The 16,169-nt window shown below is 40.5% G+C and overlaps 1 protein-coding gene across 2 annotated transcripts in view; it reads right to left on the bottom strand.

Annotated features, from left to right (window-relative positions):
- MED13L (mediator complex subunit 13L) overlaps positions 1-16,169 on the bottom strand; it is a 163,703-nt gene that overhangs the window by 93,204 nt on the left and 54,330 nt on the right. For both annotated transcript variants that reach the window (XM_083716794.1, XM_083716795.1), the window contains exons 3-4: positions 3,669-3,753; positions 1,136-1,219 (exon numbers count right to left, since the gene is read on the bottom strand). In XM_083716794.1, the coding sequence (XP_083572920.1) occupies positions 1,136-1,219; positions 3,669-3,753 (169 nt within the window). The remainder of the gene's footprint in view (positions 1-1,135; positions 1,220-3,668; positions 3,754-16,169) is intronic.

Raw genomic sequence — 16,169 nt, 5'->3', positions numbered from 1 at the left:
GTCAAAAGTGCAATGAAGGAACTGTGGTCTCAGGGGCAAACCCAAGCTTTTAAACTGAACAAGCTGTATGCACGATAAATGCTGGACTGGCAGAATCACTGAAAACAGAACACACTGAAGCCTCTCTTCACAGCTGGGGACTCAAACAGAAGCACAACACACTACCAGAAACCAATCAGTTTTGCTATTTTTACATTCCTCTTGCTTGCTAAGTAAGCACCCTTTTGAACAACTGTAGTATTTTTTAAAGAACTTAAAACATTCAGTTCAGTCAGAAATATCTTCTTAATGTCCGCCAACAGTACGCTGCATTTCTGTACCAAATGCATCTGTACTATTTAGCTAAGATTATTGAATTCCTGCAATTCTTTGAAACTGGTGTTTAAAAGAGGAATACATAACATCAACATCAGTAGAAAAACACTACTCAAAAACCACTTCCTACTTAAGTGAAACCTATTTCAAACATTGAAAAATACCTTAGGCACATATAAATTTTATACAAAACTTTCCTGTAGACTGGTATTCACACATGCAACCAATTATGGAAGTATCAATAAGACTACATTTCCCAATATTTCCTATAAACTTCACTGGGCTTCCTACAAGGTTTTAAAGTATTGCAATACAGACAATTAATACACTGATGGTGTGAACTGATGAGTATCCTTTTCCATTTCTCTCTCTCTATATATATATAAAACACACATACACACACTTACCTCAATCCAATATTTCAACATAAGCTTGCAAAAGTAAAGCTAAAAGGCCTCAAAGTCACGGCACACACACACACACACACAAAACCACCTGGTTCTGGATATAGCCAACTCTCAAAAGAGAAGTGTCAGGGAACCTTGACTGCAACATATTCCAAAGAGTAGGCAAAAAGGTGCTAACATTGCGCCACTTCTGTTACAGTGTGCTACAAAGTTGGGAGAGGAGGGAAATCAACGCAATAATGTAAAACTCGCTGACAGGGCCACCAAGGACCAGTTATTCATTATCATCATGCAAGAGTGGGAAGAGAATATGCTGGGAAAGTGGGTACATGAACAGGGAAACACCGCAATTAAAGCACCAAAATAGCACCGTCAATTTCGGGAGCATACTTCAAAACCCTTGGGATCCTTACCTTTTGTTAATGGGTTTTTCATCTTTCTCATATGGCCGGATGAACCATTTGCCAATTCTTACGAAGTTCTTATCCATTAGGCATCTAAAAGAAATAAATTGTGACACCAATTACTCAATAACTACTGAAAATATTATCATCGCTGCACATTCTCCATTGTATTGAGCTTCTATATTTCACATGCAAAGCTCTTCATCTGTTTGCCAGCTCTGCTCTTTTGCGCTAATGATATCAGCCTTGGTGTATCACTGGCTTCCCTCAAGGCTTCCATCTATGGGACTCCTTGAAAAGAGCTGCTCCCCGTTAGCTTTTGATACTCCAGTCTCAAGCACAGTAACTTGGAACGGAATCATATTTAATTTCAAGGGAACTCGTTTCCAAAGCAGGCTTGCCCATCTAGCTGATTCAAAATTAAAATTTGAGAGAGACAAAGATGTTTACCACTTTCAATATGTATAACAGACAGCTTTTTATTGAACATATTAGGTGGGTATTGGTACTTATGGTCCCCCCCAAAACTGCTCAGCTGACTGGTCAAGTATTGTCAAATGAAGGTCAAGCATTTTATTTAAAAGCATAAGCTTCATTAGAACAAAACTGGCATTTTACAGAGCAAGTTCAAATGGCAGCAGGGAGACCTCCGTTCCACAACTGAGGTGCTATCATAGAGAAAGCCCTCTCACTTTCAGACACTCAATGGATCCCACTTGGGAGTGGCACTTGGGAAACAACCTCCAATGAGCAAAGCAATGTCCAGATAGAAATATATGGAAAAACATAGCCCTAAGCCATTTAGGAATGTAAACTTTAAACCCAGGGCCTGGAAATGTATCAAAAGCCCATGGGACTGACAAAGCACTTCCTTAATATGTCCAGCCCCAGTTAGCAAACCTTGAAGCACAATTTTTGTGTTGTGTTGAACTGAATTTTTGGACTTTTTTTTTTTAAGGCAATTCAACGCACAATGTATTGCCGTACTCTAAACATGAAGTTACCAGAGCATAGCTAACTGTAGCTTGGCTCTCTGTCTATTTGGACCACAGCTGTGTTTTCAGCTGAAGCTGATAAAAGGCACTCTGGACCACCAAGGCCAGCTGTGACTCCAGTGACAATGCTAGATAGATCATGAGTATCCCCAAACTGCAGAGCCCCATCCAGGATACACTGCATGCCACTCAATCACTTGCTTATACTGTAGTACTTCCTTCTTGTATGAATTGAGTATCATAGATATACAAATCGGAAACTCATTATCCAAGCGGCTAACCTTATGTAGCCAAAACGGTATCACCTAAGCATAAAGAGGGAAGTACCAGCAAACTTGGATGAACCCCAAAGTTTGAAAAAGTTCAGAATCACCACCCTACTTTGAAGGAACAACTCCCAAACAGCACAATGTGACAGTGGAATGCTAATTCTCTCTTTGGGGCTGGGGGAGAACACCAGAAATCCAGGAGAATGTAATGCAGTACCTTCATGCTAGTTGCTGGTGCACTGAGCAGAGACATTTCATATTGCGATGTGCTGCAGATCCTAAGTTTGTACATATATACACACAGGTGTGTGGGGGTGAAATAAAAGCTAACTAGCAGTAACCAATAAGAAACAAATGTCAGCCTTAAAGGCATATGACACTTGGCCACTTGGCTCCTTGTGCCAGAGAAGCTGTGACTGCACAGGAACTTCCCTACACCTATGGTGATATTGCTAACATGTGCTTACCTTTTGGACATACATTTTCAAAGAAGTGGAAAACATTTATAAGACAAACATCAAAATGTCTCCAGCATTTGTACTAGTGGGGATAATGAATGACACCAGACTTCATACCGTATATAAATATATTCTGTCGTTTCTGCTGATAGCAGCTTCTCTGGAAACCAACAAATGCTAGTGAAGGCCTGGCAACTGAAGTATGGCACCAAAGGGTCTGGTCAGTAGCACTGGCAGAAAAACTAACATGCCGCATGCACGTGACTAAAGTAAGGGCAAGCCCCTTTTCTTTATACATGGCATGGAAACCACTTAGACAAGGATTCCCTCAGCGTCTCATGTGGAGTTTGGAGAGATCTCCTTGATTATATTATTGAATGCTATTTGTATGGTGTGACAATGTAGTTTCCTTTCGTTCATGGTATTTTGAATGCTCTTATGGGTGAACAATGCAAAGACAGTCAAAATGTTTGTAACAGTTCTTGTTCATTAAATACTGCAAAATGAAATACAAACATCTTTTTTAAAAAAGGCACTACTAGCCTGATGTCAATGGGCAGAGACTTCCAAAATATAGGTGCAGCCACAGTCAAAGTTCAATTTTTTAACAACTATGGAACAAGTATTGTGTAGCAACTGTAGCAGTAACAGTTCTGCTGATCAAAGTGGTTATAATGAGAGTATTCTTCATCTCTTTCTCCCCTTAATCCAATCCTCTGCACAAGCTTGGGGGACTTATGGGGATGGGGTTGGTGACAGGACAAGTCGGTAGCCCAAACCAACATTAACAGACCCCTCTGAACAGATGGAGTTCTCTTACCTTTCCAGCAAGTTGTGGATTGCCTTGAAAAGCAGTGTCCTGCACTCATAGGAAAGCCCATTCTCCCAAAGTCCTTCTTCCACCACTGCAAAAACAGGCAAAATGTTAGCCTATCATCCAGAAAACGAGAGGAGGGTTTAATCATTCAAGTAAACAAAAACATAATTCAGCTGGGTTTTTAGAAGGACAATCCAAGCTGGAGCCATCCCAAAGTATCAGACTACAATTGCCTTAATCCCTAAGCACTGGCCATGCTGACTAGCACCAGCGGATTATGGGAGCTATAGTCCAAAACATCTGGAGTGCACTAGATTAGTGAGGGTTGGTCTTCCTGGTTACCTGAGCAAGTACCAATATCAGTTATAAATCAACTGTAACAAGGTACCCATCCTCCTTCCAGTTTAATAGAAAGCCTATTTCAGGTTTATGCAAACTTTATGGGATGAGTGAAGCAAGTTATTTGAGGTGAAGCAAGTTGACCAAGTGGGATTGCCATTCAAATTAAAATGATCCTAAAACCAGGTAAACTGAAGTGCTTAACTCCACATTATGCATTCACACATTTCACACATTTAAAGAGGTTATGGCCTTTAATAATACGCACTATGACAAAAAATGAGTGAAAGCACATTATGTGATTTCTGCAAGTGACACAAAATGAAAACAGAAGCAAGATAACTGGGTGTGTGTTTTTTTTAAAAAAAAAAAGCAATTTAAGAATAAGTAACCAAGCCGAAAGAGTAGTCAAGTTGAGGGATAGAGAGCCCAAAGACAAGGTAACTGAAGGAAGAATGATCAAGGAAACTGCATGCTGACAAATAGAATTCTGAGGAAAACATGGCTGGGTGAAGGAGGCAAGAGACTGAGAAGAGACGGAAAAGGTATAGAACTGAGGAGAGAAGGGGAAAACAGAAATAGGTTTAGTTGTTTGGCATTCAGTCTTCTGTTTGAATTGGAATTCTGTTGTTGGTATTGATTGGTATTATGTACCTTGTAGTGCTCCATGCTCTGTTTTAATTGTCAGCCGGGGCATCTTGCTTTGGCAATACATACATTTTAATAATATAATAATGATGGGTGTGTGGTGTTGACAAGAAAAAAGCAGGCACGCATGGTAACTCTGGAGGAAGCCAAAAACGAGGGAGGGGCTCCCCCCCCCCCCCCCGCTTCACAAATTTGTTTACGTTAATCGGTCAAACGTTTCGCTTCAGCTGAAAAGCAAACACCTCAAAAGCATGCAAATGTTCAAAAAGTGCCTTGCAAGTTTCATTTTATGGGAGAACACTTATAGGAGATGGCACTTTCAGCTTCTGCTCCTTTGGTTGGTCCATTCTCAGACTTTTGCAGTGCCAAGCTACCGTCGCCTGGAGATCATTGTGTCTAACTGGCTCAGATTCTTAATACATTTCAGTAAATGAATAGTGAAAACACTCAAAGGGGCTTTTTTAAAAACCTTGGTTATAGGTGCATATAACCTTTGTTTTTAACATTCCTAGTAATCTCTCTCACATACAAAAGCCAAAAACCAATTTTGTGCCCCTCACAATTCTTTACTTCCACGCTTCGCTAAAATATATGAACATTTTACTGTGCAGATTCTTCTCCCTCCCTGCCCAAGTACCACCTGCAGGAAGCTGGGGCAAGACAGAAACAGATATAAGAGACCCCATGGGGAAAACAGAAAGCAAATAACATATTGCATTAATTAGACAGTATAATAAACATATTATATTACAAGTAATATAAATATAATAAGATATAATTAAGTTGCATGTGGGAATACTCAAGTAATTCCCACTAGAATGAATAGCAGAAGCATTTATAGTAAGGAAAACAGGTATATGCTAATAAAGACTTCAAACAATCTATTGATGGGGTATGGGAATGCAAAAATTACTACGCATTTGAACTGCTCTGGAGAATATCACTAAAGAAAATCCAGCTTCCTGCACTGTACACCAAAAAGAAAAACGGGGGGGGGGGGGGTTAGCTCCAGAAAATCTAAAGTACATTTCACTGTTTGACTTGCACCATTCTGCTTCCCTCAAACCTTATTTTGAAAATTACGTAAAACTATTTGAAAGTAGCTTGGACGGGAATGGGGCTCTTATTTGATCAGAGCAATGTCCCTGGGGAAAAGTGGGCTTAAACCTTTCTCCCACACCATTTATCTGATATAATACCACTTCTAACATACAGTATTAGCTCCACCCTTCCCCAATGCAACTGCCTCTATCAAAATTAGGGCATTCCATACATACATCCCTATCTGCTTTCAAGTAAAAAGCAAAACGTTGGGAATTCTGCTCACAGATTTCTCATGTACAGTGGTACCTCTAGTGTGGACACGATCCATTCCGGGGTGCCCTTCACACACAGAAAAGTCTGCAATTAAAGTGGCGCTTCTGCACAAGCGCGAAGCACGATAGAGCGCTTCTGTGCATGTGCGAAGCAACGTTTGCAAGCAACATGAACCTAACGCAACATGAGGTATGACTGTAACATGTACCTCAACCCTTAAACAAGAAATCTGCATGCATGTGAGGAAGGCCAAAATACAGAGCTTTTCTACCTCCCACAGCAGGACTAATTAAACCTTATCACTCTGAACATTGAGTACTCTAACCATATTGGCCACTGTGAATATGAAGGGGAACATACTCTATAGGATAATACTAGTTGTTTCACCATTAAAAATGACTGGAAATCAATTTATTGCTCTGTTCTACCGAAAGATAGGAGAGTGCCTGTGACAAGGAAGTAAGCAACTACAGGAGGAGTTATGTGATAACCAGGGTTTGGGGCTCCGTTTTCCTACAGTATCACTTCTTCCTGGTTTTCTTTTTTTAAAAATCAATTTAAAAATCCAATTCACTGGCAAATGTCTACATTAAATAAATATATCAAAAATTCAATTACCGAAAGCCTATACTAAAGCTTTCATTTCATTTTAGATTAAATTTGTCTACAGTGAAGCCGTTTAGTGACAAATGCAGATGTATCAATGTGTCCTGGAAATTGACATACAAAAAAGCAGCAAAGGAGTGCAATGCTACATTGATTCTGAAATACTGCATTAAGGCCATAAAATATCTAATTAAATGCAATGCTATTGATCGATCATTGTTACATCGCCATTGATTCTCCTGTAAGATTTGTGTTCAAAGTCCTTAGTGACTAAATGGACTTGATACTATACCAGGTGCAAGCATACTTCCTGCTCTGATGTCCTTACACAGGTCATAGCTAGAGAAATGTGGCATCAGTTCTCCTCAGAACTGAGGAAGTACCTTCCTTTGTACAACCACAAACCATCAGTACTAAAATGCACTGTTTGTTTTGACACTCCTGCAAATACAGTTTACAGTGCAGTCACTCAAAACGCTCAAGAAATTGAACAGCTTGGTCAGTCTGTAACCTCCAACTAGTGTGAAACAACCTCTTTTTAAAAAGAAGTTGTGCACAACTATCTACACAAAAGATCTGAAGAAGTGTGCATGCACACGAAAGCTCATACCAAGAACTAACTTAGTTGGTCTTTAAGGTGCTACTGGAAGGAATTTATTTTTGTTTTATCTACACAAAGCCTTTTAAATCGGAGGGGAAACGCAACATAAAAATAAGGTTGTAATCAGAAACAAATGGAAGCCTATTGCACACCATTCACTCAACATTGCTATAGCACTAGCAATGCCATTCACATCTCCCAACATGTGGATAGCAACAGCTTGTACTGTTTTCAGCAATACAAACGACAAAATGGTTATCAGAACATACTTAGCTCTAATTCAACAACCTGTGGTCCTCCAAATATTGCTGGAATACAAATGACCATTGATCATGCTGGTTGGGAGCTGGCGTCCAACACCACTGGAGGGACACAGGCCACTCATCCCTGCATGAATGTTTGCAGAGGTGAGCTCTCGCAACGCTACCTGGACTAGAGCATTATGCAAAAGTGGACACACTTTTAAATTTAACTATGAGATTTCCCTTCATCATCAAAAGTAAAAGTAAAGGTACCCCTGCCCGTACAGGCCAGTCTTGACAGACTCTAGGGTTGTGCGCTTATCTCACTCTATAGGCTGGGAGCCAGCGCTGTCCGCAGACACTTCCGGGTCACGTGGCCAGCATGACAAGCTGCATCTGGCGAGCCAGCGCAGCACACAGAATGCCGTTTACCTTCCCGCTAGAAAGCGGTACTTATTTATCTACTTGTACTTAGGGGTGCTTTCGAACTGCTAGGTTGGCAGGTGCTGGGACCGAACGACGGGAGCGCACCCCGCCGCGGGGATTCAAACCGCTGACCTGACAATCGGCAAGTCCTAGGCGCTGAGGTTTTACCCACAGCACCACCCGCATCCCTTCATCATCAAAAGAAGACAGTCCAAAACTCGTATCTGAAGTGTCCTCATTTTGTCTCCCCTCTCAAAAACAGCTATGAGAACTAATGAACATAAGACCAAACCTACCCTTGAATTATGACAAGCATGTGTGTGTGAACACAGAGAGACATACATTGAATCCAAAAAATGATTACACATAAAATTGTATATTTTCCCCCACGGCCTTCCCATGCATGCAAACAAACAAAACAACAACAACCCGCCATCAAATCACAGGCCACATCTGATTCCATTGACAAAACCACTTGTTGTTGTTGTTGTTGTTTAGTCATTTAGCCGTGTCCGACTCTTCGTGACCCCATGGACCAGAGCACGCCAGGCACTTCTGTCTTCCACTGCCTCTCGCAGTTGGGTCAAAAACCACTACAAATCAAAATATTTTTGAAAGCACACATACAGTTCATACGGGCATTAATACAAGCAGAACAAAGAGCAAAACAAAAATCTGTGGGGTGGTTGTTGTTGTTGTGGTGGTGGTGGTGGTGGTGGTTGAAGGCACAGCTACTTTTACTCCTGATGACTAGATGACCCTTCGGGTCCCTTCCAACTCTACGGTTCTATGGGTTTCTAAGTAGTAGACCCTTCCCAGGCAGGCATTTATTTTCTTTGCTTCTCCAGCACAAGGGTTTTTTTTAAAAAAAAAAAAAAACACAACCGTATAGTTATAAAGGAGCATTGCCAACCAAGTATCTGACAACCTGCGTCCCTGAGAAAAGGGCTTTATGCTGAGCTGGAACAGTTGTCTGTCACTGCTGCTCCAGCCATGGCAAGAAACCCCAGCAGCTGTACTGACTGAAATGCAGTTGCCTCATTAACATTCCCTCCACCACTACCACCAAACACCCATCCAGCGTTTCTGTGCTTTCAACAATAATCTTAAAGAGCATTTTACAGAAGACTTAGCCCTGCTAAGGGCACTCCGCAGCATGATCGAGGGAACATGGAAACACGATTCATTAGACACGCCTGGAGTGGTAACAATGGAGCTACTTCTCGCTGCCTTTCATTTTCTTATACTTTTGCTAAGACTAATGCATTCCTGTTACACAACAAGCAATTTACATCCAGAAGAAAACTGTTAGCACCTCTGATTAAGCATTGACATTTTCTCTTGTATTAAGAAGATAGAAAATGTTGACATGTTAAACAAGGGTGTGGGGGAAGACAAACAAAATCCAATAAACTGCCTTCTAATAAGTCTAATACGATGCATACAATAAATAGATTGTGGAAGGGCCTAAACTATCTCATCTGCCTTTAACCTGGATGCTATTAAAAAGAAACTGCCCTACAGTCTCATTATTATGCTCCTCTGCCCCAGTAGATTTTCCTGCTTAGCTGTTGTTGGCTTCCCTTGAAATGCTGTTTGTATAACTATTCAAAACAATGAATCTTTTATTTGCTTTTTTTCACTTGCCTTCAGCATTGTACTGTCCTCTCCATTCCTATTTATCACCAACTCTCATCATCTTTATCCACGTACTACAAAAGCATTCATTTCATGATGTACGCTTACATTTTTACATACAACCATCTGAAATGTAGTTTGGATTAAGTTGTTAAAACAATATACCATGGAGGGGGAGGGTTTTTATAACGCGGTACCCAAGTAATGTTTCAGTATTTTGGAGCAGTAGTCCTTTCAGACCCAAGACCCATCTTTAATCCAAGCATGCATTTGAGGACCCATTTCTTAATTTGCTTGATGTGTAACAGTGGGTGGGTGGGTGGGTGGTTGTGTGGGTGTATGGGTGTCTTTCAGAAGAACGGTCACTGTCACCAGGACCACCACAGCAACTCTGTAAAAGAAAAAGAAAAGGAGATCCACGCTAAGGAGTTGAGTACTATTGCCATAGACCACAGCCACTAGTAACTAACCCAGTCAGCAAGATGCAAACCTCATACTAAAACATCTCTGTATGGGGCTATACAGCCCACTAACATGGGAGTAGACTCAAGAGGATGATAATGCTCCAGACAACTTAATTAAATGATGCTTGAGGCTACCTCAACCTCCACTGCATCCAGCTCCTACGTCCAATTCTATACTCAGTAACCAAAAGGCTCTTCATCATTCTATTTAAATATTTCATACCTTTTTAACATCCTGCAGGAACCAGACCTTCCATGACTAAATGCCATCAACCTAGCAGCGTCTCTTTAAAACTAACCAAACTACTGAATATCCTATGGTGAAATGTGTCCAGTGTATTATGAAATGCCAAGATGCCTCTTTTAACAGAAGAAATAAACCAAGGTCTGTGGATGGAAGCAGAAGGTGCTTTCACCTCCTGGCGGCATTAGAGCAGATTCTAGAGAGAGGCAGACTTCATTCTCTGAAGTGGTACTTGGGATGGTGTGATGACAGGTGGATGAACCTTTCTACTGACAACCAGTGAAATACAGGGGAAGCTCTGTTACGAGTCAAAAGAGGAAAAGAATGTTCTGTAGCAAGGTATACTCTCTGACAGTTAGTGCACGAACAAAAAAGGACTGCTACATTTTGAGGGCTGTGTGTGTGTTTGCTGCAATTCTGCACAATCCCAGACAATCCACAAGCCAGTGTTTGGTACAGATTGCTTTAGATAAGACAACTGAAATTCTTAAGGGAAGGTAAGTCAGACTGTACAGGTCTGTTTGAAAGTGTCTGGGCAATGTCTCCTGAAAACTCAGAAGCCAGCCACAAAGTTGCTTAAGAAGGCTATCTTCAGAGGCTTCAGTGATTACCAAGATAGGCAATATTAAAGAGCACAAACAGCCCTGTTTACACATCATGTGATTTGATTTATGGAACTCACTGCCAAAAGAATGTGGTGATGGCCATCAGCGCAGATACCTTAAAAGATGTGTGTTTGTTTATTTGTTTGTTTGTTTGTTTGTTTGTTTGCTATTAATGGCTACTGGTCACAATGGGTATATGCAGCATCCACCTTCAGGGGCAGTATGCCCCTGAATGCCAACTGATGGGAAGCAACAACTTCCTGGATGCATCTCTCTGATTGCCTTCAGTGGGAAAGCATGCTAAAGTAAAGGGACATCCAGCAGATGAAGCTGTCTCCAGGCCACTAGTTCATCTAGCTCAATATCTTCTCAATATTGACTGGCAGCAGTTTTCCATGGTTCCATTCCAAACATTTTTTTTGCCAATTCTACCTTGAGATGTTGCAGATTGAACCTGTGTCTTCCACCATACATATACCTGTACCACTGAACTATTGCCCTTTCCATGCTCTTATATTCATATTACTTAACCTTTTTATTATTGATTGGCTGATTATCATACTACATTTCTTCATGTGGACCTTCAAGGTGGCTTTCCCCAGCCTAAGACAGTTTATGCATATGTTGAAGTTCTGTTCAAAATCCCAATACATTTTCCATGGCAACTAGACCTGGACCAGAAACTCAACAGATATGCAGCACGTTGACAGCATGGGTGACAAAACTTCTAAATATACAAGCATGAACAAGGCAGGAGACTAAGGACCCCTGGGAGGCTGCTACCCTTGCCTTCCAGGAAAAACATCATGGCAACAAACTGATCAGCCTGGCCTCATCTATTACTTAGAGAAGGAGAAGCTGCAGGCAGCTACACTAAGGCTGCATGCACACTATATTTTAAAGCACATTCAAAACATGTTTATCTGCTCAAAGAATTCTGGGCACTGTAGTTTGTTAAGGGCTATTAGGAATTTTAACTCTGTGAGGGGTAAACTGCTGTATCTAGACTTTTTTAAGGGGTAAAATGTGCTTCAAATGTACTTTAAAAGGTACAGTGGTACCTTGGGTTACATACACTTCCAGTTACAGACTCTGTTAACCCAGAAATAGTGCTTCAGGTTAAGAACTTTACTTCAGGATGAGGACAGAAATCGTGCTCCGGTGGCACAGCAGCAGCAGGGGGCCCCATTAGCTAAAGTGGTGCTTCAGGTTAAGAACAGTTTCAGGTTAAGTACAGACCTCCGGAACGAATTAAGTACTTAACCCAAGGTACCACTGTATAGGGAGCACACAAGCCTTTGAACATGTGCCTGAGTTGGCTTCAGTTCTCTACCCTCCCAATCTCTTCTTCCTTTGGGGCTGTGTCTTTTAGATTGTAAGCCTGAGGGCAGGAACAATCTTACTATTGATTGCTGTAAACTGCTCTGGGAGTCTTTTTTTTCCCAGCTGGATAGCAACGTAAAAATACCTTCAATAAATAAAGCAGCTTTTTTATTATAATATCTAACCAATAAATGCTTAAATCATTGATGTTCCTTTTTTAAAAAAGATATCCGGGGGGCGGGGGCAGGAGAGAGAGATATGGTATGTTTTAGTACCAAAGTGTGGCTTCTGATTGGCTGCAGGAGCTTCCTGCACTCAATCAGAAGCCATGGAAGCCATGCCGGACATTCGGCTTCCAAAAAACATTTGCAAACTGGAACATTCACTTCCAGGTTTGCGGCATTCAGGAGCCAAAACGACCGAGTACGAAGGCGTTCGACAACCAAGGTACGACTGTATATTGATAAATTAAATAGTGCCATAATGTGGTGGCTTAATATTGCCCTAAAACCATATTCTTTGTACTGGCAAAGCAAAGTCTCAGAATCAGACTCTGGAGCTTTTGTACCAAGTTTAGAATTCAAGATTAATTGACTTCTTAACATGACCCTAAAATAACTTTCTGAAGGAAACAGCTAGCTATGGACATGTTTTGTGAATCAAACTCTAGTAACAAACTTGCCAAGAAAAGGCAGACCAATTCAACGGTACACAATAGAATCACAAGCGATGCAGGACATGTTATGTGTAGGTGGGTGCAAAGGTGTGCATATCCTGTAAGTACAGGAGTCTGGAACATGTTATCTGGAAAAAGCAAACTTCAGCAATACTAATGCACAGTGCACAATCTTTGTGGGGACTCAGACGTATTTCTGAACTCCCTCTCTATACTAATGTGGCTGAAAGTAGCATACAAGCTGACAGTTGTGTCCCAATAGAGGGAGTGCTGGGACATGTCAAAAACTCTTTACATTGCTCCACAACTGCATAATGTTATCATAATTAACAGTTGATGCAGAATTTATATGGCTCACAGTCTGACCAGAGTAAAGCCACAACTAACTATTCACAACAATGAAATGACCCTGCAGAAATTTTACTGCACATTCCTATTTAACAGCAGCACACACAACGTACTGCAGATAATCCAAAATAGTTATTGAGGTGTAGCACCCAGAAATTATAGCTGCATATAGAGGTAGTTTTCTCCAGACACCACCCTCTGAATCTTGACTACACAAGGAAATATTCCGTTGCTAACAGCTGTCCAGATGCAGACATCATAGGGCGGCTTCACATGCTCTTTTTTTGCACTCGGTTATAGATTCCTAGTGAAATATATGCATGAAACCCCATCAAGGGCAAACCATGTGCAGAATGAATTCTGTGCATGTCCCTTCCCATTTCTGCTTCTAAGTATTTTGAAAACGCCATGAAATGGTATGACCCCTGGTTTCTAAACTTTAAAATGGCAATTCTACAATATTTCTAGCCATCTCACTACCACCTCTGTAGCTATGTCTGAGATGACTTTGATAACCATTGCTGCGTAGGACCTCTGAGGTTAAGGCAAATAGAAAGAAAAATGGTTCATCGGGCCAACAGGTCCAATAAAACGTATCAGAGCCAATTGTGATATAACTATCTTTTCAACAAACATGAAAAAAAACCTGGTTCTCCCTATATATTTTTCCAATCTAATGTGTGTATACATCCTGAGTGTATACAAAACAAAGACCTTAACAGTCAAGCAGAAAGCTTTATCCGCAAAAAAATCTTTACAAGGACTTAATTGGAATCAGAACTGACACTGCCATCCCTGCAGTCTTAGTGTAGCCCTAAGCTGATATTTTTGTTCTGGATGACCATGCAGCCCATGTCATCATGCATTAGTTTCAGATAACTCAGCCAACAAGCATCTCATCTTTTGCACTTGCCTGGAGCCAGAGCTTGGTTTTGCTTATAGTCAAACTGATTCTATCGGGCAGGCACACCTACATTTCTTCTGAACAAGTGTGATGAGGGATCCCTGAAATCACTTCTCTTTTTACACTACCCAGCCCTCCAAACGCATATATACACACCTATAACTCAGGATAACACTTATTGAATCCGATAAAGTGGACTGCAGTCCATGAAAGCTTATGCCGTAACAAATTTGTTGGTCTTTCAAGTGCCACAAGACCCTCTGCTGCTTTACAGCAAACATAGCAATAACACCCCTAGATACAGCACTCAAATTTCAGATGTCGCAATTCTACTTAGTTATTGGAGTAATTAAAAAAAGAAACTCATATTGACTTTTAAGGGCATTCCACACACATTCCACAAACCAGGATATGGTATGAACATCATGATGTTGAATCAGGCCTAATCAGTGCCTGGATCTGTGACCACCTGGGTGCCAATGACACTATTTTGGTCATTACTATGTCTGAGAAAGGAATTTCTTCTTAAGAAGATACACAGGGCAGATTTCACTCAGAAAAAGAAATAAAGGGAACGTTGGACATGTAATTCAGTGATAAGACTAAATGTTTCACTGAATAAGCTGAAGCAGCCTTCAAATCCTAGTATTTTAAAAAAATGTGAACTTACATACCCTTTTTATGTCAAAGAGATTTCCTCCCAAGTATGCAGAGGACAGGCACTTGAGACAACTGATTCCTGAGTAGAGATATTAATTTCACATATAGCAGTCCAACTCCAGCACCAGACACCTATGCATTGCACTTGCAGAGCATCTTTGAGACTCTTTTTTCCCCATCTCACATCCCTGGGAGATGGCACGTTATCACGTCCCATCACTCCCAGGGGCATTTGCCATTTTTAACATGAATGCTGTGGCAGAAAGGCTTTCTAACTGCTTATAGCAGTTACTGTTTGTAAAAAAGAAAGAAAACATTGCAGTCAGCACTTGAATCATCTCATAACAATGCAAGTTACCTATTTAAATGCTAATTTTAGAGCATTAAAAAAAAACCTAATAGGAACTTAGGGAAAACATAAACAAAAGTGGCACAGGCCAGGCATATACTTATACAAAAGTGACACACCCAGAGCTATGTATGCACACCCCTTTTCAAGGGCAGAGGGAGAGCCATGCTCAGCCAGTAAAGGGCTGAACTAGGTACTAGGATGTGCATGCAAGCCCCAGCCCTAATATCCCCAGGCACACTGGCTGCTGTAGATCTTTGTGCCATTAGTGTGAAAGTCTGGGCTAAAAAATAAATAAATGTAGTATTCAACAATGCACTTCAGACCATACTGGCTCTTCAGGGAAATAAGGATTCATCATTTAGATGTGCTATCACTTTTCTTTTCCTTCCGGGCTCCCATTTTTGTAGCATTTAGCTTTAATACCCAAAATACTTTTATCACATATCAATTTACCAAAATAAACTGCTAAGTAATTCATGGATTTTGCAACAGTTCTTTTTTTTTTTTTAAAGGTTACATATATCCCTGTTTGGGCGTGCTCTAAATCATTTATGCTTCTATCACGCAAGCTAATTTCATCATCATTCTACAAATTGTTCTTTACAAGAGTCCAAAACCAATATTTTAAAGTAAAGCTACAAAGTAACTTCGTTGCATATTGGAGAACATTAGCGACAAAATTTGAGAAAGAAAAAGAGATAAAGCAGTCATAAGGAAAAGTACTGTACAGGCTTTAAAAACTCAATAAAAGAACAAGAAGCAAAACAAGGGGAGTCAATACACTGCATTTAATCTAATAATTAAGTGATATCATTTTCAGAAATAAGTTTTGACTTCATTGCTCTTGGGAAAACTTAAAATAGTTTTCGTCTTCACTTAGGGAAGTTTCAGAACACTTACTGAGAGCCATCTAGAAGCAGCTTTGCTGCTTTCAAATGAGATGTAGATTGCACTTATAAAACCTTGAAAGAAGGAAAATTTCACACAAAGATTGGGCAAAGTCTAGCTTAAGAGACTTTAAAAGCTTATCTACACACACACAAATCTTTTTATCAGTATCACAGTAATTCTTTTGTCTATCATGTGTGTGCCAGTTTGTTAAAAACCTTTC

The sequence above is a fragment of the Podarcis gaigeae genome (assembly GCF_964106915.1).
Source record: "Podarcis gaigeae genome assembly, chromosome: 16".
Lineage (NCBI taxonomy): Eukaryota > Metazoa > Chordata > Lepidosauria > Squamata > Lacertidae > Podarcis > Podarcis gaigeae.
The sequence above is the reverse complement of the archived record's forward strand: the minus strand, read 5'-3'. Positions and strand labels throughout refer to the sequence as shown.